General features: G+C 42.7%; 2 protein-coding genes across 2 annotated transcripts in view; one reads left to right on the top strand and one right to left on the bottom strand.

Moving 5' to 3' along the window:
* The first annotated feature begins 216 nt into the window (after positions 1–216).
* On the top strand, positions 217–6,421 carry LOC111949394 (microtubule-associated protein 6 homolog). The gene is made up of 3 exons (XM_023966522.3): positions 217–1,472; positions 2,562–2,787; positions 4,503–6,421. Exons 1-3 carry the CDS (start codon positions 721–723, stop codon positions 4,707–4,709), a joined length of 1,185 nt encoding a protein of 394 aa, XP_023822290.1. The 5' UTR covers positions 217–720; the 3' UTR covers positions 4,710–6,421.
* A 7,682-nt stretch (positions 6,422–14,103) lies between these two features.
* LOC111949395 (uncharacterized) overlaps positions 14,104–25,146 on the bottom strand; it is a 16,147-nt gene continuing 5,104 nt past the window's right edge. Inside the window, exons 3-16 of the mRNA XM_023966523.2 lie at positions 24,812–24,871; positions 24,156–24,674; positions 23,328–23,408; positions 21,331–21,717; positions 19,001–19,774; positions 18,577–18,828; positions 18,316–18,428; positions 18,017–18,233; positions 17,715–17,852; positions 17,400–17,546; positions 17,211–17,291; positions 16,958–17,070; positions 15,794–15,992; positions 14,104–15,569 (exon numbers count right to left, since the gene is read on the bottom strand). Of these exons, the coding sequence (XP_023822291.2) occupies positions 15,343–15,569; positions 15,794–15,992; positions 16,958–17,070; positions 17,211–17,291; positions 17,400–17,546; positions 17,715–17,852; positions 18,017–18,233; positions 18,316–18,428; positions 18,577–18,828; positions 19,001–19,774; positions 21,331–21,717; positions 23,328–23,408; positions 24,156–24,674; positions 24,812–24,871 (3,308 nt within the window). The 3' untranslated portion in view covers positions 14,104–15,342. The remainder of the gene's footprint in view (positions 15,570–15,793; positions 15,993–16,957; positions 17,071–17,210; positions 17,292–17,399; positions 17,547–17,714; positions 17,853–18,016; positions 18,234–18,315; positions 18,429–18,576; positions 18,829–19,000; positions 19,775–21,330; positions 21,718–23,327; positions 23,409–24,155; positions 24,675–24,811; positions 24,872–25,146) is intronic.

Here is a 25,146-nt window from a genome sequence, read left to right on the forward strand (position 1 = left end):
GCCATTTTTATACATGACCCTAAGCATGATGGTTTTAATTGCTTAATTAACTCAGGAACCACACCTGAGTTCGTGATACTTTGTATCCCTAATTTATACTCAAGTTTTTCCATTATTTTGGCAGTTAACTGTACATCTCCCGCCATACATTCTAATTTATAGTATGTGAGTGTTGAGGTATGCTATACTGTACACTAGACCGACGTCTGCCGTGTCTGTACATCATCCACGGGAAAGGGAGGGTTAACCAGGCAGCATCTCCTCCCTCTTTGCGGCCTAACGGTGACGGACCCAGGTGACAGTTCACCGTGCAGACCCCGGGCATCTTCTGAGGTTTCTGGAACGTAGCGGGGTGGGGCCCCTCTGATGCGCAACCAGAAAGCCGATACAGACCGCGAATGCAATGGCAAATTCAGTCTATTTCAGTTGAAATTATATTAGCTGTGTAGAACTACTAGCCTACAAAGGACTTTCCTCATTTGTATTATAAGGCTCTTCAATTTCTTACCATCCAGCAAGCATCGTAGGATTTCTGAAAAATAGAGACATAGGTAGACACGTACATTGTTCTGACTGGACAGAATCTGAGTGGGCGCAGGGAGCATCATTTTCCCGTCTCTGGTCCGTGAGTAGGACGTTCATTCAGGCCTCTCTCATCAGTAGCCTAAAACGTTGATTCAGATTTTAAGTGCGTAGGTTATTATATATCCATCGTTGATTATGGCCTGGCCGTGCATCACACGGGCTTGCTGCATTAACCGCTTCTGGAGTGAGTTAGACAAAGCGGACATCGCTGTGCCTTTGGTTTTCACGAAATATTCGGATGTGGCTGAGGTGCAACATCTCCACCCTCAGCCCCCATCTAGACAGACGAGGACCGGCCCCATCACCATAGAAACCCAGCCTTCTCACAGTGAACAGGAGGCGGCGGCGGCGGTAAAGGCACCGCCCGCGACTGGTGCCGCATCAGGAAAACATGGCTGTAGTGCGTCTGTGATGCGCCAGGATTTCAGGGAATGGAAAGATATACGCCCGGAGCCCAGCTGCAAACCCAAGAATGAATATCACCCCTCCGCGACACCTTTCCACAACGTAACACAGTATCAGAAGGATTATAAGCCATGGCCTGTCCCGAAAAAGGGAGACCACCCCTGGATCCCCAAACCCAGCCCAACTGCCTCCTTCGATGCCCAAGAACGGGGCGTGGGGACCACAACGAAGCATGCAACTACAGAGCACGAGAGCGGTGTGGAGAAGAGTGAAATTGAAGAAAAGGTGCAAGAGAAAGTATCCAAAGAGAGGAAAAAGAAACCAGTGAAGAAGGAGAAAACKGTAGAGAAGAAATTGAGTGCCAAAATGGAGGTACAGCCACCGGCAGATGTCACTGTGGAGGGGAAAGGAAGGGCAGCAGCAGACGCGCTGAACAGACAGATTAAACAGGTCGTCTCAACTGGCACTGGCAGCTCTTATAGGTGAGAATCTGACTACAGTGGGACTATGTATTTCATTGAATGTTTATTATTGAATTACAATATGCACACATGTTCTGCCTCTGAAATATAATTTTTTTCACAGTTTAAATATGTTAACCCTAAATTAAACATGAAATGTAGACCACAAATAACTTTATTGTGGAGCCCAAAAGTATTTTAATAAAAAGGCCTAACACAATATTTTGTTTTGTCTGGACAATACTCAATGTACAATTTATTACACAACATGTTAATATATCATTGCAGTAACTACCTAAATACATGCATCAATTATTAATCAATTTATTTAAATGTTGTGCACATGTTGGTAAGCTAAGAACATATTGTGCACAACATCTAAATACAATTGATTAATAATTGATGCATGCATTTTTGGTAGTTACTGTACTAGCAGTCGCAAAGCCAAGATGCATGTAGCCTTCAGTCTATTGACAATAAAACACACATCATCCCTACTGGGCTATATAATCTACTCAAGAAAGCCCACTCAACCTCTCCATCATGAACTGTACATGTCCGTTTTTTTCTAGATTCTTCCTAAATGTTTTATTTTTGTGAGATATTTGATCTAACATACAGTATGTTCTCTAATTTCAGTGTCCTGTGATCTAATATTGTCATAGATAGCTGCTGCAGCATTGATTTCTCCCCGTTTCATCCTCCTCTATGGTTTTACCAGATCAATACAGTAGGCAGTAAAGGAGCTCTGTATATCCCTAAGGCCTCTCTGGAGGGGCTCTCCCTCATTTGTTTCCCTCATTTTTGACCACTGCATGGTCAATTTGTTTTTGTGTAAAATGTGTAGAATGTTTTGCAGTTGTCATCTGTGGGTGAAAGGAACCAGCCCTGTGTTGTAGTTACTGTAATGGGGAGTAAAGTGACTAACGAGTCATGCTACCCTCCCTGTGTAGACTTCGGCTGTAAATCTGATGAGTCATTTCAGTCCATTTCCTTCCACAGATTTTGGGCAACAACATTGTTTGTCTGGGATTCATAATAAAACTAAGTGATTTTTTTGATGATGAACAGTGGAACTAATGCTGAGTTTGCTGATTCATTGTTTTTCAGAAATGAGTTCAAGGCGTACAAAGATGTGAAGCCAGTGAAGTCAACCAAGCCCCAGTCTCAGTACAAACCGCCTGCGGATGACAAGGACAAGTCCAGCCTGGAGACCAGCTACAGCGCCACCTACAAGGGGGAGCAGGCTAAGGTGCAGCCCACTGACAACAAGCTGCTAGAGCGCAGGAGGATACGCAGCCTGTACAATGAGCCGGGCGGCAAGGAGACCACCAAGGTGAGCCCACATCAACATGCATGTGACAATGAACACTGACTATTTTATGTTAAAATGTGTTTCTAATTGCACAAAATACATGTTCAATTTCGAGTTTTCAAACCCGTTGCTGTGACGGGCCAATTCATGTTTATGTCTCAGTGAAAATTAGGGTAAATCCAAATAATGCTAATTAAACTTCAAACTGCATTAGTTACATTGGACATGGTTGTTTTCATGTATATGTTCTACAGTAATAACAATTTAGATCATGAAATTTGATTAGGAAATTCTACATATTACAAACATCCCTGTAGCCTGTTTCATGGTCCTGTTAGGCGTGTATATGGGAGGCGAAGTAAAGTGCAGGAGAGCGGAGTATATTAAACAGGCGCACTTTAATACCGGTCAACAACGACAGCACATAAAACATACTAGTGCCACAAACACGGTCTATAACAAAAGTGCAGCGCCTGACAAAATAATCACGTAACAATAAACAATTACATACAAAGACATGATGGGGAACAGAGGACTAAATACATGTAGATTGATTGGGGAATGAAAACCAGGTGTGTATGGAACAAGACAAAACAAATGGACATATGAGAAAGGGAGCGGCGATGGCTAGATAGCCGGTGACGTCGATCGCCCAACGCCGCCCGAACAAGGAGAGGAGCCGACTTCGGCGGAAGTCGTGACAGGTCCTAATAACTTTGTAATGTTGTACAGTGTAAAGTCCCAGAATAACTTTCTAAACTACAAAATTAAGATAAGCATTAGCACATCACTAAACTTATGTAATCAATCAGAGTTAATTAAATCTCCACATGCATGTTTGTGAGCGGTAGGAACGTCTCATGTGTCTGCATGCTGTGTTTAAATGGCCCCTCCATCTCTCACTCTTGTAGGACTGTTCTGAGACTGAGAGCAGCTCTATTCTAGATCTGCTGTAGTCAGGTGTGTTGTCAATTTATTCTGGAAGGCATGGAGGTTGACCTCAAATTAACTCACACCTTGATTAATGCACCTTAACCAACAGGACTAGGGTCACACTAGCCACCAAACTGCCAAACAATTCAATCCTTCAGCAAAGCTGTCAGCCACATCCTCAGAGTTTGTACTGCCTCTCTCAAGACCACCAAGAGAGCTTGGATTCATTAAATTAATGTATTGTTTTCCATGACATTTCACCTCTCAGTCATTTGGTTTGATTGGTGTTAGGAGAGGCACCTTCTACAAAGGGAAAATAGCACAATTTTCTTTACAAAAAATCATAATTTGTTGAATTTGACCAAAAATATAGTCTCGTCCCAGGGAAAGGGAATACGATTGTGCATATTATGTTAGCTGTTCATAGACTAACCCCAACTTCATACTGTAAGTTTGTATTTTAGACACAACCGTTTTTTCTAAACAGAGATTTTGTTCTAACCACGCATTGCAAATATTACCAACAAGATGGTGACATTTGCTCTTTTCTTTTTATTTGATTTTAGTAACAGTATGTAACTGTATGTATTGCATGCTCAGAATAAATATTTACTGTAACATCTCCAGGAAATGAATTGCCAGTGTTCACCTTAGAGATTCATGAGCTCTTTGTTTCATTGTAGCATACAGTATCAGTCCAAAGATGATACTGTAACCTGTACTGATTACATTTTGGCTGCGTAGTTTACCTACAGTTTTAGGAAGATGTCAAGTACAAAATGTCTTCCTCTCTGCCTCTGTAGGTGGACAAGACAAAAACCAAAGCAAAAAAGACAACGACAACGAGCAAAATGGTGAAAAAGGCGAAAGAGAAGACCATCGCTGGTGCACTGTCAACCAAGAAGAAAACCTCCACGAGCACCAAGCCAGACGAGTCCAAGCCAGAGGGAGGCGTTATCTCAAAGAAGAGCAAAGAGATAAGCAATAGACTGGCTGAGTCAAAAAAGTAAAAACAAAACATCTCTGCACTACTTTATTTAGGGAATTAAAGGCTGCCTAATGAATTAGAGGGCTCTCATCCATTTGGTCTTTCTCTCTGTATTTTCCTTCATGTTCCTCATCTCTATGTATACGCACTAGATGTGGAGCTTTTAAGTTGACATTTTGACGTTTTCACCAGGCTGTCGTTTAACTATAGTGCTTTGTGCGTGTCTGTGTGATCGCGGGTGTGTGTGTGTGAGTGTACACTTACTCTCTCTGTTATAAGTTCAGCACAGATTTTGCACAGTATTTTGTTGCATTTGTCAATCTTTTGTAGAAAGAAAACCATTGTAAAACAGAGTCATTGATACACATAGTATACGTAGAGAACCGTATATGGCTCTTAAATGGCTGTTGAAGGCAGTGAGAGGTTTTGATTATTTTTCTGACTATCTATCCTCATAGTGGTGATGGACTGTCTCTGTTCTTCTTTTCCATCTCTTAGACTGCAATGACTATCTGGTCTCTGCAGATATAAAATCTTAATTACTGTAGCGTTTCCTGGTTACAGTGACTCCACTCTTTGGACCTAATTTTCATTTAATTATTCGGGAAGATATCTGGTTTCATCAATTTGGTTGCTAAGGAACCAGCTGAACTGTAATGTCATTTCTACAGCTTGCATGCAAGGCCCTCTTTCTGGTTGTATGGTAGCATTCAAGTATCCTATTCCCACGGTCACAATCTAGTTTGTAATTGAAATCATTCATGAGAAATCAAAGGGGGCAAACCATTTCCAGAATAACTGCATGTGTAGTGATAGTCTGATCTCATACCATAAGTGTCTACACAAACAAACAACAAAACTGTCACTGACTTACAGTACAAAAGATGGCACGTAGTATTCTAGTGCCTATTGAAGCTGTTATGTCAACCCACCAGCTTTGTAGTTCTGCCTTCACACACGTGGTTCTACTGCCTTCTTCAATGTGAGAACCACTTTGTCAACTTTCCAGTTATTTGATACAGTATGAAAACTGATGTATTTCTGATAATACACCCCTCTTTAATGATATGTCGTTATTTTATCCATTACAAAGCTGTGATGCTATTTGTGTGCAAAACCATGTATAGTGTTAAAAATGAGCATATGTATGATATAGGAAATAGGATTTTGTATTTACTCAATCACCTCCACTTTCTTCAATGGGCTCAGTAGTTCGGTGTAAAAAGATAAGATGTGTGCCAGGATTAGAAGATCAAAATCGCTTTTTGGAACATGCAGCTGCCTGTCTGGAACCATTGATATGAGATCAATTCACAGTGAATGTGAGTGCTACTCTCACCCTGTCTCTCTTATGTCTGTGTACCTGCAGTCCGCCAGTGTGTTACAGTATGTGGCAGTCCTCCTCCCATATGCTGTTGTGCGTCTGCTACTGTCTATTGTATCCCCAGACCACCTTGCTCTCTGCTGCCTGTCAGGGTTCAGTGTGTTAAACCTCCACAGCCCACCGGCTCCTAGCGCCTGCCCCCCAGTACAGTAACTAACGTGTTGAGCACACCACACCTCGGTGCTATGACACTCTGAACTATATGCTGTCAGTTTGATGCTAATGTACTCAAACCGTGTGAAATGATGACAATATGATGTCATATACTGCAGATGTGTTGTGATTGTGTGCTTGTGTGCTTGTATTCTCAGCTTGCTCTGAATGAACTGATTAAAAATGTTGAAGCAGAATCTGAATGTTGTGATTTATTATCATGATACAGTATTAGTTAATGTACCTATCTTGAAGCCTTGAACTGGCACATAGACACTCTCTCAGACTCCTTGAGAAGATGTACAGTGCCCTCCACTTATATTGGCACCCATGGTAAATATGAGCAAAAAAGCTGTATGAGCTTTATGAGCTGTAAAAAAAAATCTTTGCTGTTTATCCTCTTGGTCTTTCATTCAAAAATATTCACAAAAAATCAAACCTTTAATAGAAGTAAATTGATTGAAAAAATGTATGTGAAGTAAATGAAATAAATATTTTTCTCCAAAATGTGTGCCACAATTATTGGCACCCCTAGAAATTCTTATGAGTAAAATCTAACTGAAGTATATTTCCATTCATATTTTACGTTTTTAAATTCACCTGAGTGATTAGGATTACTTAAATGGTAAGCCATGACTTCCTGTTTCACTGGGGTATAAATATGAGGTGACATACAGGTCAAGTTCCCATAGTCATCCATCACTATGGGAAAGACCAGAGAATACGGTAATGATGTGYGACAGAAGGTTGTTGAGCTGCACAAATCAGGAAATGGCTATGAGAAAACAGCTCAATGGTTGAAAATGCCCATTTCCACTATCAGGGCAATAATTACGTTTAAAGAAACTGGAGATGTTAACAACCGGCCTGGAAGAGGATGTGTGTCTATACTGACCCCACCCACAGTGAGGAGGATGGTTAGAGTGGCCAAAAAATCTCCAAGGATCACAGCTGGAGAATTGCGAACGTTAGTTGGGTCTTGGGGTCAGAAAGTCTCCAAAACTACGATCAGACACCACCTACATAACCACAAGTTGTTTGGGAGGATTGCCATAAAAAAGCCTTTGCTGTCATTGAACAACAAACTCATGCGCCTACAGTTTGCCAAACRTTACTGGAACTTTCAATGGGACTGGGCTCTATGGTCAGATGAGACCAAAGTATAGCTTTTTGGAAACAAACACCAAAGATGGGTTTGACGTAGACAGAAAGATAGCCATGCAGAAAAGTACCTCATCCCCACTGTGAAGTATGGTGGTGGATCTTTGATATTGTGGGCCTGTTTTCCTTCCAAAGGCCCTGGACAACTTGTTAGGATACATAGTATCATGGACTCCAAGTACCAGCAGATATTACATCACAACCTGACTGCCTCTGCTAGTAAGCTGAAACTGGGCCTTGGTTGGATCTTCCAGCAGGACAATGAACCAAAGCGCACCTCAAAATCATCACAAAAATGGTTCACTGACCACAGAATCAAGGTTTTGCCATGGCATTCCTAGTCCCCTGGCCTAAACCCCATATAAATCCCATGGGATGAGCTGAAGAGGAGAGTTCACAAGCGTGGACCTCGGAATCTGAAGGATCTGGAGAGATTCTGTATGGAGGAATGGTCTCAGATTCCTTGCCATGTGTTCTCCTATAATGCGTAAGGAGGTTGGAAAAGACTCAGAGTTGTTATCTTGGTAAAGGGAGGTTGCACAAAGTACTGAATGAAGGGGTGCCAATAATTGTGGCACACATATATAAAAAAAAAAGTTTTATGTTAAGAATACATTTTTTGTTTAAATTATTTTACTGTAATTAACAGTTAGATTTCTGTGAATATTTTGAATGAAAGACCAAGAGGATAAACAATAAATATTTTTTTTAACAGCCTGTTTTGCTCATATTTACCAAGGGTGCTAATATTAGTGGAGGGAACTGTATTTGTGATTTTCATGACGCTACAGAGACTGAGTGAGAGCTTGCCAAACCCATTGGAAAATGAGGGCACCAAACTGCCTTTTTAAAATTTTTGTGGACATTAAAGATTCAGAGGAATTATGTAAGGTCCAGTGAAGATGGTTTGATTGCTTTGTTATTTCCCATTGGGTGGTAAAATAAAGAGTTTCCTTATGGCAGTGAAATTCACGTTCTGGCAAATTACAATTATTTAAGCATATAGGCCTAAAGTACAATATAATTTACATGTCAACTTGAAAAAAAATTGCATTACAATTTTTAAAACAAGGAACACAGAAACCCATTATCAGGAATTAGTTCTGAGATACAAGCGGTCACTTAAACAGGAAGTCAACAAATTACTTTCCTTATGGCAGGGTTGGCGCCCCCCCTTGGGTTGTGCTGTGGTGGAGATCTTTGTGGGCTATACTCGGCCTTGTCTCAGGATTGTAAGTTGGTGGTTGAAGATATCCCTCTAGTGGTGCGGGGGCTGTGCTTTGGCAAAGTGGGTGGGGTTATATCCTTCCTGTTTGGCCCTGTCCGGGGGTATYATCGGATGGGGCCACAGTGTCTCCTGACCCCTCCTGTCTCAGCCTCCAGTATTTATGCTGCAGTAGTTTATGTGTCGGGGGGCTAGGGTCAGTTGGTTATATCTGGAGTACTTCTGTCTTATCCGGTGTCCTGTGTGAATTTAAGTATGCTCTCTCTAATTCTCTCCTTCTCTCTTTCTTTCTCTCTCTCAGAGGACCTGAGCCCTAGGACCATGCGTCAGGACTACCGGGCATGATGACTCCTTGCTGTCCCCAGTCCACCTGGCCTTGCTGCTGTTCCAGTTTCAACTGTTCTGCCTGCGGCTATGGAACCCTGACCTGTCCCAGACCTGCTGTTTTCAACTCTCTAGAGACCGCAGGAGCGGTAGAGATACTCTTAATGATCGGCTATGAAAAGCCAACTGACATTTACTCCTGAGGTGCTGACTTGCTACACCCTCGATAACTACTGTGATTATTATTATTTGACCATGCTGGTCATTTATGAACATTTGAACATCTTGGCCATGTTCTGTTATAATCTCCACCCGGCACAGCCAGAAGAGGACTGGCCACCCCTCATAGCCTGGTTCCTCTCTAGGTTTCTTCCTAGGTTTTGGCCTTTCTAGGGAGTTTTTCCTAGCCACCGTGCTTCTACACCTGCATTGTTTGCTGTTTGGGGTTTTAGGCTGGGTTTCTGTACAGCACTTCGAGATATTAGCTGATGTACGAAGGGCTATATAAAATAAACTTGATTGATTGATTGACTTTGCGTCCCACAAACAAAAGGTGCCCTCAGACAATGGCAGCTATAAAATGGGAACAGTAATTGATTGCCTTCCTAGCCAATCCATTAAAGGACTAAACACATGCAGTGTCTGTTGTTTGTCTGTGATTCAGTCATCCTGATGTAAAACCTCCTGAATAATTCAGTTGTTATGGGCCACTATTTGGAGAGCTGTATGACATATTGAATGATGGAGCAGATACGGCAGTGGAAATGCCTAATGCAGTGTCCCCTGTTTGGCCAGAAGTGTCTGCAAGCACCTAGCTCGCCACGTTGTACACCTTTGATAAATCAAATTAAATCATCAAATCAAATTCTATTGGTCACATACACATGGTTAACAATTCTACAACAACTATCTAATACACACAAATCTAAGTAAAGGGATGGAATACGAATATATACATGTAAATATATGGATGAGCAATGACAGAGCGGCATAGGAAAGATGCAATAGACGGTATAAAATACAGTATATACATATGAGATGAGGAGTGCAAGATATGTAAACATTATTAGTTAAGTGCCATTATTAAAGTGACTAGTGATCCATTTATTAAAGTGGCCGATGATTTCAAGTCCGTATGTAGGCAGCAGCCTCTCTGTGTTAGTTATGGCTGTTTAACAGTCTGATGGCCTTGAGATAGAAGCTGTTTTTCAGTCTCTCGGTCCCAGCTTTGATGCACCTGTACTGACCTCGCCTTCTGGATGGTAGCGTGGTGAACAGGCAGTGGCTCGGGTGGTTGTTGTCCTTGATCTTTTTGGCCTTCCTGTGACATCGAGTGCTGTAGGTGTTCTGGAGGGCAGGTAGTTTGCCCTCTGATATGCGCTCTGCAGACCGCACCACCCTCTGGAGAACCTTGCGGTTGTGGCCGGTGCAGTTGCCGTACCAGGTGGTGATACAGCCTGACAGGATGCTGTCAATTGTGCACCTGTAAAAGTTTGTAAGGGTTTTAGGTGACAAGACAAATTTCTTCAGCCTCCTGAGGTTGAAGAGGCGCTGTTGTGCCTTCTTCACTACACAGTCTGTGTGGGTGGACCATTTCAGTTTGTCCGTGATGTGTACGCCGAGGAACTTAAAACTTTCCACCTTCTCCACTGTTGTTCCGTCAATGTGGATAGGGGTGTGCTCCCTCTGCTGTTTCCTGAAGTCCACGATCATCTCTTTTGTTTTGTTGACGTTGAGTGAGAGGTTGTTTTCCTGACACCAGACTCCGAGTGCACCCACCTCCTCATTGTAGGCTGTCTCACCCTTGTTGGTAATCAAGCCCACTACTGTTGTGTCGTCTGCAAACTTGATGAGTTGGAGGCGTGCATGGCCACGCAGTCATGGGTGAACAGGGACTACAGGAGGGGCTGAGCACGCACCCTTGTGGTGCCCCAGTGTTGAGGATCAGCGAAGCAGAGATGTTGTTTCCTACCTTCACCACCTGAGGGTGGCCCGTCAGGAAGTCCAGGACCCAATTGCACAGGGCGGGGTTGAGACCCTGGGCCTCAAGCTTAATTATGAGCTTGGAGGGTACTATGGTGTTGAATGCTGAGCTGTAGTCAATGAACAGCATTCTTACATAGGCATTCCTCTTGTTCACATGGGATAGTGCAGTGTGATGGCGATTGCATCGTCTGTGGACCTATTAGGACGGTATGCAAATTGAAGAGGGTCTAGGGTGGCAGGTAAGGTGGAGGTGATATGATCCTTGACTAGTCTCTCAAAGCACTTCATGATGACAGAGTGAGTGCTACGGGGCGATAGTAATTTAGTTCAGTTACCTTTGCATTCTTGGGTACAGGAACAATGGTGGCCATCTTGAAGCATGTGGGGACAGCAGACTGGGATAGGGAGAGATTGAATATGTTCGTAAACACACCAGCCAGCTGGTCTGCGCATGCTCTGAGGACGTAGCTAGGAATGCCGTCTGGGCCTGTAGCCTTGCRAGGGTTAACACGTTTAAATGTATTACACACATCGGCCACGGAGAAGGAGAGGGAGGGCCCGCAGTCCTTGGTAGCGGGTCGCGTCAGTGGTACTGTATTATCCTCATAGGGGGCAAAGAAGGTGTTTAGTTTGTCTGGAAGCAAGACGTCGGTGTCCGTGACGTGGCTGGCTTCTTTTTGTAGTCCGTGATTGCCTGTAGATCCTGCCACATACGTTTCATGTCTGAGCCGTTGAATTGCGACTCCACTTTGACCCTATACCGACATTTTGTTTGTTTGATTGCCTTGCGAAGGGAATAACTACACTGTTTGTATTCGGCCATATTTCCGGTCATCTTTCCATGGTTAAATGCGGTGGTTCACACTTTCAGTTTTGTGCGAATGCCGCCATCTATCCACGGTTTCTGGTTAGGGTAGGTTTTAATAGTCACAGTGGGTACAACATCTCCAATGAACTTCCTTATAAACTCATTCACTGAATCAGCGTATAAATCAATATTATTCTCTGAGGCTGCCCGGAACATTTCCCAGTCCGCTTGATCAAAACAATCTTGAAGCGTGGATTCTGATTGGTCAGACCAGCGTTGAATAGTTCTCGTCACGGAATAGAGGTGACATTTAATTATTTTAATCTATATTCACCAGGCCCACTTTAAAGAGTTCTAGCTGACTTTGAATCTCCCATTGGGTAAAAAGTTAAACATTAGTGCTACGTCTTCAAACGGATATGATCAAACACTTCTTCTTCCTTTACCTTTTGTATAGAACAAGGTGATTCAGGTAACCAATGGAGATGCTCCCACAGGCTACAGCTATTTAACTGAGGAGAGACTGGACTCAGTGGTGACATGATGAGACCTATTAATGAATAACTCTGATCTGTGACAGCTTCTCCTGTCTGGGAGTTATTACCCAGGGAACACCAGTCTGTCTGCCCCAGAGAAGTCTAGCCTTCTAAGACTGCCAATGCTGCCATGTGGCCAGTCAAGGCCCCACCATTATAATCATGTAGTCTGGACAAAGAGAAATAGATTGGAGGAGTGAATGAGGAGCTTGTCTGCTAAATATAATCACCGTCCTCCAATATGAATACAGGTATGTTTAAAGGCACATTCAAAACACCAAAATACAAAATAAATGTTTATTAATAGTACAAAGCCCTCAATCATGCTGATTAGTAATAGAACAAATAATAAGACTGCAAACAAACTTCAAATGAGCCAAACTTCAAATTAACTTCAAATGGCATTGTACTCACACTCTGAAGCAGGTGACTTGATGGTACTACAGTGCCTTCAGAAAGTTTTCAGACCCTTTACTCAGTACTTTGTTGAAGCACCTTTGGCAGCGATTACAGCAGTACAGTATAACGGTTACAGTATGACGTTACAAGCTTGGCACACCTGTAATTGGAGAGTTTCTCCCATTCTTCTCCGCAGATCCTCTCAAGCCCTGTCAGGTTGGATGGGGAGCATCGCTACACAGCTATTTCAGGTCTCTCCAGAGATGTTTGAATGGGTTCAAGTCAGGGCTCTGGCTGGGCCAATCGAGGGCATTCAGAGACTTGTCCCGAAGCCACTCCTGCATTGTCTTGGCTGTGTGCTTAGGATCGTTGTCCTGTTGGAAGGTGAACCTTCACCCCAGTCTATGGTCCTGAGCAATCTGGAGCAGGTTTTCATCAAGGATCTCCCTATACTTTGCTCCTTTCATCTTTCCCTCGATCCTGACTAGTCTCCCAGTCCCTGCCACCGAAAAACATCCCCACAGCATGATGCTGCCACCACCATGCATCACCGTAGGGGTGGTGCCAGGTGTCCTCCAGACATGACGCTTGGCATCTTGGTTTCATCAGACCAGAGAATCTTGTTTCTCATGGTCTGAGAGTCTTTATGTGCCTTTTGGCAAACTCCAAGCGGGCTGTCATGTGCCTTGTACTCAGGAGTGGCTTCCATCTGGCCATTCTACCATAAAGGCCTCATTGGGGAAGTGCTGCAGAGATGGTTGTCCTTCTGGAAGGACAACCATCTCTGGTTGTCCTTTCTCCCAGCTCCACAGAGGAAATCTAGAGCTCTATCAGAGGGTCCATCGGGTTTTTGGTCACCTCCCTGACCAAGGCCCTTCTCCCCCGATTGCTCAGTTTGGCCGGGCGGCCAGCTCTAGGACGAGTCTTTGTGGTTCAAAACTTCTTACATTTAAGAAGGATGGAGGCCACTGTGTTCTTGGGGACCTTCAATGCTGCAGATTTCTATTTTATTTTATTCATTTTAGAATAAGGCTGTAGCGTAACAAAATATTGAAAAAGTCAAAGGTTCTGAATACTTTCTGAATGCACTGTATATTCAATTCTCAGACAACTGTGGCCTCTAGTGGATTGCTTCAGTACTCTTTTCCACTGCAATAAGATAGAGGCCATTATGCACTCAGTGAAATTGCATATGTACACAATAACACTTTAGATCTCATGTCACTTGTAAAAAACAATATATTTAGTTCATATTGCAATAGTAAATTAAATGAAATCATATTTCTATATCAGCAAATGTCATAAAGTGCTTACGTTTTCTCCAGATCCATACATTATAATCTCTGTTTTCATGAGTGACAAATCTTAACTCCGGGATTCTTGAAAGTCGGGACAATCATTTTTTATAGTTTACATTTTTTATTTTGTTGCATTATTTGAGCTTAAAAAATACATTTAGTGGAATTTTACAAGGGCAAAGATTTGCTTTTGGAATTGTCCAAATATTTTAAATATGGTTAATGTACATGCCAGCTCTATGCTCAGAAATGTCCTTGTCCAGAGCAAAGAATCTAAATTTCAATGGCCCTCTCTGACTTTAAAGATTATTTCTTTCAAAACTATGATTTCTAAAAAATGTGTCCGGAGATTTGGTCAACTCTGACAGATTTGTCTAAAATCCTAAATGAATCAGAAATGAACAGGGTCAGTTACACCATAAGGACCCCGTTCTTCATGTCCTCATTACATGTAGTGCAACAAGACAACTCATGATCTGTAAAGTTCTCTACTTCTGATAGATTTAAACAAACAATATTGAAATCACCATTGTCACAACCATAAACTGTTGACTCCATCTGTCTGATAGATTAAGATAGGACATGATATAATTAGGTTCTAGAGCCTTAAAGCAACTGAGGAAAAACTTGTATATCACTTGAATGAAGAACAAAAGCCAAAAATGTTGTCAACTCCATAAAACATTAACTCTAAAGTCAACTCCGTCAGAGTGCTGAAAGATCTGATATAATGGTTATATTTGTATTGTTTTCAAATAAATAATTTTCTATATTTTACAAATGTTTGTATTAAACATTTATTTGTAGAGGCACAAATATGTCTGCTTTGAGTCAACTGCGTCAGTGCCTTATCAACTCACTGATGACTAACCCTCTTAATAAGATCGATCTTTTAGTCAATATTTAGAAAAAATATTTTAACCTTGTTGCAACATATGCTTAAACTACTGATGTATTTGCTGTGGTAGATCCAAGGGATAATGTTTGCTTTCTAAATGTTGTTTTATGTTCTGAATCTAGAAAAACATGCAAAAAAACGAACAAAAAAATCATGCAAACGCGAAATTACCCCTGGTGCATTATATAGCACTATAAAATAAAACAATTAAGACGTTTGGAGATTTGTATTACATTTTTGAATAATCTAATGTTACAATTAAACAATCAAGGCCTTTATTAAACACTTGTTCAACAATAAATGTAAAAATGTACTGCCTTTTATTGTGTCTGACGGAGTTGAGTTAGTTGCATTTTATGAAACACTTAAAGTATTAGGAGGTTGTTCCTTTACATGGTGTGATAGCTGATACTTCTGTTAATATTAACAAATATATTCGTGAAAAAAAGTTGAGATTATCTCGTCTTTTTAAGAATCCCTGAACTACACCTGATAAGAATAACGTCCTTCTAAATAGTCATCGGACACCACTTGTCTGTTGTGCTTTGTTTGCTCGATGTTATATGAGGTCAGCTTGCTAGCTGCTCTCCTCGCTATGGTGATGATCAGAACGACAACCACGACTATCAAAGTGAAGCCCAGCAGAACTCCCAGGACTATTGTCGCCACTTTCCAGCCTGCTCCTGGGGCCATTGATATCTGTGAAACTCCTACAAAGAACAGACAGATGTTTGGTCAATGTCTATCAGTAACTATTGAAAGGACAATATTAGATAAGCAGCATCCCACACAAAATTAAATAGAAGAAATTAGTGAAACCACAACCTGAGTCACATACATACCACAACCAAGTCACATACATTAATTCAACAAAACAAACACCATCATCATGTAATGCCAATTCTTTTTTTTTAATCCTATGTTTTAAACATACTTTTCAAGGTAGCTATGGCGGAGTCGTCCAAGTGTTTGCGGATTGTGTCCTGCAGAGCAGCCTGGAGAGTTCTTTCATCAGCGGTAGTATTCCCATTATAACCACACATCATCCTGACCACCACACTACCCCTCTGGTAGCCCACCACTGTCATGTCAAAGGATGAATCTGACAGAACACACCGCATTCTGGGGACAACCTGGAAACATTTTTTATAGTAAAGTAGAGTAGTCTATTTATAAAAGTACTTATGGAAAAGAAACCATAGTGTTTTAAGATTACATTTGTAAGATATCACAATAAATACAAATCAGAGAGTGTATGTGTGTAACGGATGTGAAATGGCTAGCTAGTTAGCGGGTACGCGCTACTAGCATTTCAATCAGTTACGTCACTTGCTCTGAGACTTAAGTAGGGTTTCCCCTTGCTCTGCAAGGGCCGCGGCTTTTGTGGAGCGATGGGTAACGACGCTTCGTGGGTGTCAGTTGTTGATGTGTGCAGAGGGTCCCTGGTTCGCGCCCGAGGTCGGGGCGAGGGGACGTACTAAAGTTATACTGTTACATTGGTGCCGTGACCCGGATCACTGGTTGCTGCGGAAAAGGAGGAGGTTGAAAGGGGGGTGAGTGTAACGGATGTGAAATGGCTAGCTAGTTAGCGGGTACGCGCTACTAGCATTTCAATCAGTTACGTCACTTGCTCTGAGACTTAAGTAGGGTTTCCCCTTGCTCTGCAAGGGCCGCGGCCTTTGTGGAGTGATGGGTAACGATGCTTCGTGGGCGACCGTTGATGTGTGCAGAAGGTCCCTGGTTCGCGCCCGGTTATGGGCGAGGGGACGGTTTAAAGTTATACTGTTACATTGATGCTGTTGACCCGGATCACTGGTTGCTGCGGAAAAGGAGGAGGTTGAAAGGGGGGTGAGTGTAACGGATGTGAAATGGCTAGCTAGTTAGCGGGTACGCGCTACTAGCATTTCAATCAGTTACGTCACTTGCTCTGAGACTTAAGTAGGGTTTCCCCTTGCTCTGCAAGGGCCGCGGCTTTTGTGGAGCGATGGGTAACGACGCTTCGTGGGTGTCAGTTGTTGATGTGTGCAGAGGGTCCCTGGTTCGCGCCCGAGGTCGGGGCGAGGGGACGTACTAAAGTTATACTGTTACATGTGCATACAGTTTTTATGATCTTTGTAGAGGCATATGCCCAAGCATCGCTCCCTGGGTCGTGCAGAGAGGAGTTGAAGATCCAAGAGTTGAATTCTGCTGTTAATTTGAAAACCTTCCTCACTGTAGGAGGGAAGCAGAGAGAGTTGTTATAATAAGCTGTAGGTCAGTCAGAGGCACAAATAGGCCTCAGTATTACAGATTCGTCTTTCTCTGAAGACCGTATGTGAGATCTGAAGAATTGGTATGATTTCAGAACTTACATGAGCAGAGAAACTTGGATGGAAGACATGGATTTTGGGATGAGCAAATGTCATTTTCTTGATCAAAACAGTCGACAGGATCTATAGTGGGCACATTTTGATGGAATGAAGATGTAATGCAACGTATGTGTAAGATACACAAGTAAGGAATTGATACAGATACAATTGAGGCAGAGGACATTAGTGTACCTTTGCATAGCTTCCCAGGATTAACAGGATTCTCATCTATCAAACCAGGATAGCAGCTACACTCATGGCTGCCTCCAGGACCAACCACACACTGAGCACGTGATGAACACAAGCCTTCACATGGATCTGCACCTGGAGAGATATTTCCTACAAAACAGTGATTGCAATAGTGGTAAATACTGCTTAACTGGATGTACTTGCTAGTGTATTACAGGGTGATAACATAAGTTCCTCCACTGGTAGTTACTCTTGTATAAGGTACTTATTTCATGTAAAGTGTGGCACATTTCATTTCAAGCAACAAAGTTTTCTCACTCTTGCAGTCAGTACCCGGTACGGTTGGGTTTTCATCGTAGAATCCTGCCTTACATTCACATGTATGTGAGGGTCCCTCTCTGACACAGCTGGCATTTTTTGAGCATGTGTAATCGCCTCGTTGGCAGATATCTGCCTCTGTAATATAGTAAAAATTAAGTCACTAAAGGCCACTAAATACACACTGCGATATGATAACGTCCTAAATTCTGTTAGTCCTTGAATATTTATTTAAAAAAATAATTTGATTGATTAACTAGCATAAAAAATATTATTGTATGTAGTCATTGGAATTCAAAAACCTTTGACTGAGGTGAAATTCAGATCTACTCCGAGTACAGATGATTTCAGCGCATTGATGACACTGTTCTGCACGTCAGAGGTTGACAGTTTGACCTCCAGAGCAGTGACCAGATCAAAGTCAACGATCACACTTCCTCTGTGAACACCTGTCACAACCACCACCATTTCTTTAGCCCTGATAAGGTCCTGGTATGCTTTTGGGAGATTGTTTTCAACCTTTAAAGAAATATGTACATTTAAATCATACAATGTTATATTATACTACCTAAATTAAAAAGCAAATATAAAAAAATGTTACCTGCATGGTAAAATTGGCCACAAAGTCTTTGTAAAGTTTGCTGGATTGATTTGAATAATCAGACAAAAACTCTCTGCCTGGAATTCGAGTGGAAGATTCATAGACCTTTCCAGCTTTTGGAGAAAACATAAAGATTTAACAAAACAAATGTGATGTTTGCACAAAATGTCCTATTGTACTAATTTGATCTATAATTGTTTTAAAAGCAAAAGTATGCTCTTAGTGAATTCAATGAGATTACTTGAAAAAGAGTTGACATACCAGTGATTATGTCTCTTGAAATGTTTTTCTTGATGTAGCAGGATAAGTACTCAATAGTCAGAGTGTATATGGTTCCAGGAGTAAGGTCTGAGAAAACAGCTTTGGTGGCTGAGGTCTCAATCTGAGTTGTGTTGGAATTAGATGCCAGCTTCACCTTGTACTGTATCTGCTGGTCCAGAGGAATACCAGTCCAACTCACACTGATTAACTTACTGGTGACATCCTCCAGCCTGATGACATTCAACAGAGCATCTGACACTGAAAACAAATGACAATAAAAATAAAATAATGCAGTGTATGTACAGCAATATATTCACACATTTCAATAGTCTTTGGTATCGATTTGTAAGTTTWAAAAAACTTTACATCTTTACAATCATATCATCTTATGATGGTTTTTGAGAATAAGTTAAAATAATCTCACTGCATTCTGCAACAGTGGTTTTGATTGTTGTCACCAAAGTAGTGTCTCTGGATGTTAGTCCCGGTGAAGGGGTGGACGGCGTAGATACTGCTACAACTGCTGAGGTATCTGTACCTGTTAACACTGTAGTAGCACCACTTGTTGATGACATTATTAGTCTTAGAGTGGTGACCTCACTTGTGGCTGTTGATGGAAAAGTGGGAGTTGTGGGATCACTTGAAGTGACTGTTGATGTAATATAATTTGAAGAGGGTGTTGATGTCAAGAGAGTAGTGTCAACACTTGAGTTCTCTGTCGATGTAGTTGAGGGAGAGATGGTATCACTTGAAGTGAAAGGTAATGTTGAGGGAGAGGTGGCATCACTTGAAGTGACTGTATATTGCAAGGGAGAGGTGGTATAACTTGAAGTGACAATTGATGTAGTTGAGCGAGTGGTGGCATTATTTGAAGTGACTGTTGAGGGAGTGGTGGCCACACTTGAAGAGACTGTTGAGGGAATGGTTGCATCGCTTGAAGTTACCTCTGATGTTGATGTAGTAGTTGTGGCATCACTTGTTAGTGTGTTTGACGGAATGCTTGCCACAGTTGAAGTAACTGTCAATGTAGTTGAGGGAATGGTGGCCACAGTTGAAGTAACTGTTGATGTGGAGGGAGTAGTATCAATACTTGAACTGGCTGTCTCTGTAGTGGTGGCATCACTTGAAGTGACTGTCTCTGTAGTGATGGCATCAACTGAAGTGACTGTTGATGTAGTAGTGGCATTACTTGAAGTGACTGTTGAGGGAGAGGTGCAAACACTTGGAATGACTATTGATGTAATTGAGAAAGCGGTGGCATCACTTGAAATTAAAGTTGATGTCCAGGAAAAGGTGGCATCACCTGAAGTAACTGTTGAAGTCAAGGGAGTGGAGGCATCACTTGAAGAGACTGTCGATGTAGTGGTAGCATCACTTGAAGTGACTGTTGATGTAGTTGAGGAAGCGGTGGCATCAATTGAAGTGACTGTTTAAATCGACGGGAGTGGTGGCATCACTTGAAGAGGACTGTCGATGTAGTGGTGGCAATCACTTGAAGTGACTCTTGATGTATGGTTGTATTAACTTGAAGTGACTGTTGATGTCCGAGGAGAGGTGGCATTACTTGAAGTGACTGTTAATGTCGAGGGTAGTGGTGGCATCACTTAAAGGGACTGTCGATGTAGTGGTAGCATCACTTGAAGTGACTGTTGATGTAGTGGTGGCATCACTGAAGTGACTGTTGATGTAGTGGTGACATCACTTGAAGTGACTGTTGATGTCGAGGAGAGGTGGCATCACTTGAAGATACTGTCGATGTAGTGGTAGCATCACTTGACTGACTATTGATGTCGACGGAGAGGTGGCATTACTTGGTGTGACTGTAGATGTGGTTGCATCCCTTGAAGTGACTGTTGATGTTGAGGGAGCTGCATCACTTGAAGAGACTGTCGATTGTAGTGTAGAATCACTTGATGTAGTGTGCCATCACTTGAATTTGACTGTTAATGTCGAGGAGAGGTCGATTTCTTGAAGTGACGTTTAATGTCAAGGTAGCTAGGTGGCATCGCTTGAAGGGACTGTCGGATATACTGTAGCATTAAACTTGAAGTGACTGTTGAGTCGAGGGAAAGTGGCATCACTTGAAGAGACTGTTGATGTCGAGGGAGACGGTGCATCACTTGAAGATACTGTCGATTTAGTGGTAGCATCACTTGAACTGACTATTGATGTCGACGGAGACGTGGCATTACGTGGTGTGACTGTAGATGTGGGTTGGCATTCAACTTTGAAAGTGACTAGTTGAGTGTCTGCAGTGGAGGTGCTAGGCATCAACATGAGAGACTGTCGATGTAGTTGGTAGAATTCACTTGATTCGTCAGTGGTGGCATGCACTTGAATTGACTGTTAATGTCGAGGGAGAGGTGGCATTTCTTGAAGTGACTGTTAATGTCAAGGTAGTGGTGGCATCGCTTGAAGGGACTGTCAATATACTGGTAGCATCACTTGAAGTGACTGTTGAAGTCGAGGGAGAGGTGGCATCACTTGGAGAGACTGTTGATGTCGAGGGAGTGGTGCCATCACTTGAAGAGACTGTTGATGTCGAGGGAGTGGTGCCATCACTTGAAGAGACTGTCGATGTAGTGGTGGCACTACTTGAAGTGACTGTTGATGTAGAGGGAGAGGTGCCATCACTTGGAATGACTATTAATGTAGTTGAGGAAGCGGTGGCATCACTTGAAGTGAAAGTTGATGTCCAGTAAAAGGTGGCATCACTTGAAGTAACTGTTGATGTCAAAGGAGTGGAGGCATCACTTGAAGAGACTGTCAATGTAGTGGTAGCATCACTTGAAGTGACTGATGATGTTGACTTAGAGGTGGCATTACTTGGCGTGACTGTCAATGTAGTTGAGGGAGAGGTGGCATCACTTGAAGTGACTGTTGATGTATTGGTGGGATCACTTGAAGTGACTGTTGATGTCGAGGGAGAGGTGGCATTACTTGAAGTGACTGTTGAAGTCGAGGGAGAGGTGGCATCACTTGAAGATACTGTCGATGTAGTGGTAGCATCACTTGAACTGACTGTTGATGTCGAGGGAGTGGTGGCATTACTTGGCTTGACTGTAGATGTAGTTGAGGGAGAGGTTGCATCACTTGAAGTTACTGTTGATGTTGAGAGAGTGTTGGCATCACTTGAAGAGACTGTCAATGTAGTGTTAGCATCACTTGAGGTGACTGTTGATGTAGTGGACGCATCACTTAAATTGACTGTTGATATCAAGGGAGAGATGGCATCACTTGAAGTGACTGTTAATGTCGAGGGAGTGGTGGCATCCCTTGAAGAGACTTTCAATGTAGTTGTAGCATCACTTGAAGTGACTGTTGATGTAGTGGTGGCATCAACACACCTTTGAATTGACTGTTGATATCGAGGGATAGGTTGCATCACTTGAAGTGATTGTTAATATCGAGGGAGTGGTGGCATCACTTGAACGGACTGTCAATGTATTTTAGCATCACTTGAAGTGACTGTTGATGTGTGGTGGCATCCCTTGAAGTGACTGTTGAGTCGAGGGAGAGGTGGCATAACTTAAGTGACTGTTAGTGTCGAAAGAGTGGTGGCATCACTGTAACGACTGTCGATGTATTTGTAGCATCACTTGAAGTGACTGTTGATGTAGTGTGGCATTACTTGAAGTGACTTGTTCGATCGTCGAGGGAAGGTGGCATCACTTGAGAGACAATTGATCTAGTGAGGAAGGGTGGATCACTTGAAGTGACAGTTGATGTCAAAGGAGAGTGCATCAACTGAAGTGAATGTTGATGTTGAGGGAGTGTTGGCATCACTTGAGGAGACTGTCAATGTAGTGGTAGCATCACTTGAAGTGAGCTGTGGAGTTAGTGGTGCATCCCGTAAGTGACTGTTTGATCGGTCGAGGGGATGGTGCGATCACTTTGAAGTAAATGTTAATGATCGAAAGATGTGTGGCATCACTTGAACGGACTGTAGATGGTAGATTTTAAGCATCACTTTGCTTGCTGGTGAGTCGATGGAGAGGTGGCATCACTTGAACGTGACTGTTGATGTTAGTGGTTGTCATCCCTTGAAGTGACAGTTGATGTTGACTTAGAGGTGCATCAGTTGGTGCGTGACTGTTGATGTAGTGGTAGTATCACTTGAAGTGACTGTTGATGTCCAGAGAAAAGTGCATCATTTAAAGTAACTGTTGATGTCAAGGGAGGGTTGGAGGGAATCTACTTAATAGAGGATCGCTGGTCAATGTATGGTGGTGGCGAGCAGCACTTTTGAAGTGACTGGTTTGATGTAGTTCTGGGTGGGTCATCATTGTTGGCATCTTAGAGCGTGTATTGATGATGGTCATGGAGGAGAGAGGGTGGGCATGCTCACTCATGACGTGACTGTCATAGGTCAGGAGGGAGGTTTGGTGGAGCAGTCAACTGTGGTAGAGCATGGACTGGGATTAGAGTGATGTTTACATTACGTGATGCATCACTTGGCTTGACTGTTGATGTCGATGGAGAGGTGGCATCACTTGAAGTGACTGTTGACGTAGTGGTGTCATCCCTTGAATTGACTGTTGATGTCGAGGGAGAGGTGGTATCACTTGAAGTGACTTTTAATGCCGAGGGAGTGGTGGCATCACTTGAACGGATTGTCGATGTATTTGTAGCATCACTTGAACTGACTGTTGATGTAGTGGTAGCATCACTTGAAGTGATTGTTGATGTAGTCGAGGGAGAGATGGCATCACTTGAAGTGACTGTTGATGTCAAGGGAGAGGTGGCATCACTTGAAGTGAATGTTAATATTGAGGGAGTGGAGGCATCACTTGAAGAGATTGTCAATGTAGTGGTAGCGTCAGTTGAAGTGACTGTTGATGTCGAGGGAGAGGTAGCATCACTTGAAGCTACTGTCAATGTAGTGGTAGCACCACTTGAAGAGATTGTCGATGTAGTGGTAGCGTCACTTGAAGTGACTGTTGATGTCGAGGGAGAGGTAGCATCACTTGAAGATACTGTCAATGTAGTGGTAGCATCACTTGAAGTTACAGTCGATGTTGACTTAGAGGTGGCATCACTTGGCGTGACTGTTGATGTCGAGGGAGAGGTGGTATCACTTGAAGATACTGTTGATGTAGTGTTAGCATCACTTGAACTGACTGTTGATGTAGTGGTAGTAACACTTGAAGTGACTGTTGATGTCGAGGTAGAGGTGGCATTACTTGGAGTGACTGTAGACGTAGTTGAGGGAGTGGTGGCATCAATTGAAGAGACTGTCGATGTAGTGGTGGCATCACTTGAAGTGACTGTTGAAGTCGAGGGAGAGGTGGCATCACTTGATGTGACTGTTGAAGTCGAGGGAGTGGTGGCATCACCTGAAGATACTGCCGATGTAGTAGTAGCATCCCTTGAACTGACTGTTGGTGTAGTGGTGGTATCACTTGAAGTGACTGTTGGTGTAGTGGTAGTATCACTTGAAGTGACTATTAATGTCGAGGTAGTGGTGGCATAACTTGAAGGGACTGTCGATGTAGTGGTAGCGTCACTTGAACTGACTGTTGGTGTAGTGGTAGTATCACTTGAAGTGACTATTAATGTCGAGGTAGTGGTGGCATAACTTGAAGGGACTGTCGATGTAGTGGTGGCATCACTTGAATTGACTGTTGATTTGGTTAGGGAAGCGGTGGCATCACTTGAAATGACTGCTGATGTTGATGCAGTATTGCTAGCATCACTTGAAATGACTTTCGATGTAATTGACGGAATGTTGGCCACAGTTGAAGTTACTGTCGGTATAGTGGTGGTGGTATCACTTGAAGTGACTGTTGACAGAGTGGTGGCAACACTTGAACTGACTGTCAATGTACTTGAGGGAGTGGTGGCATCATTTAAAGTGGGTGTTGGTGTAATATCGTCTGAAGTGATTGTCGATGTAGCTGAGTGAGAAGTGGCATCACTTGAAGTGAATATTGATGTCGAGGGAGAGGTGGCATCACTTGAAGTGACTGTTGAGGGAGTGGTGGCATCACTTGAAGAGACTGCTGATGTTGATGTAGTAGTGGTGGCATCACTTGAAGCTACTGTTGAGGGAGTGGTGGCATCACTTAAAGTGACTGTTGATGTCGAGGGAGAGGTGGCATCAATTGAAGTGAATATTGATGTTAAGGGAGAGCTGGCATCACTTGAAGTGAATGCTGAAGTTGATGTAGTAGTTTTGGCATCACTTGAAGTGAATGCTGAAGTTGATGTAGTAGCAATGAAAGTAGAGGGATTGTGGCATCACTTGAAGAGACTGCTGATGTTGCTGCAGTAGCAGTGGCATCACTTGAAGCTACTGTTGAGGGAGTGGTGGCATCACTTGAAGTGACTGTTGATGTCGAGGGAAGGTGGCATCAATTGAAGTGAATATTGATGTCGAGGAGAGGTGCCATCATTGAAGTGAGTGTTGATGTAGTATCATCTGATGTGACTGTTGTATGTAGTTGAGTGAGAGGTGGCATCACTTGAAGTGAAGATTATGATGTCGAGGGAGAGGTGGCATCACTTGAAGTGACTGCTGATGTTGATGCAGTAGCGGTGGCATCACTTGAAGTGACTTTGAGGCCGGGT

The sequence above is a fragment of the Salvelinus sp. IW2-2015 genome, linkage group LG22 (assembly GCF_002910315.2).
Source record: "Salvelinus sp. IW2-2015 linkage group LG22, ASM291031v2, whole genome shotgun sequence".
Taxonomy (NCBI): domain Eukaryota; kingdom Metazoa; phylum Chordata; class Actinopteri; order Salmoniformes; family Salmonidae; genus Salvelinus; species Salvelinus sp. IW2-2015.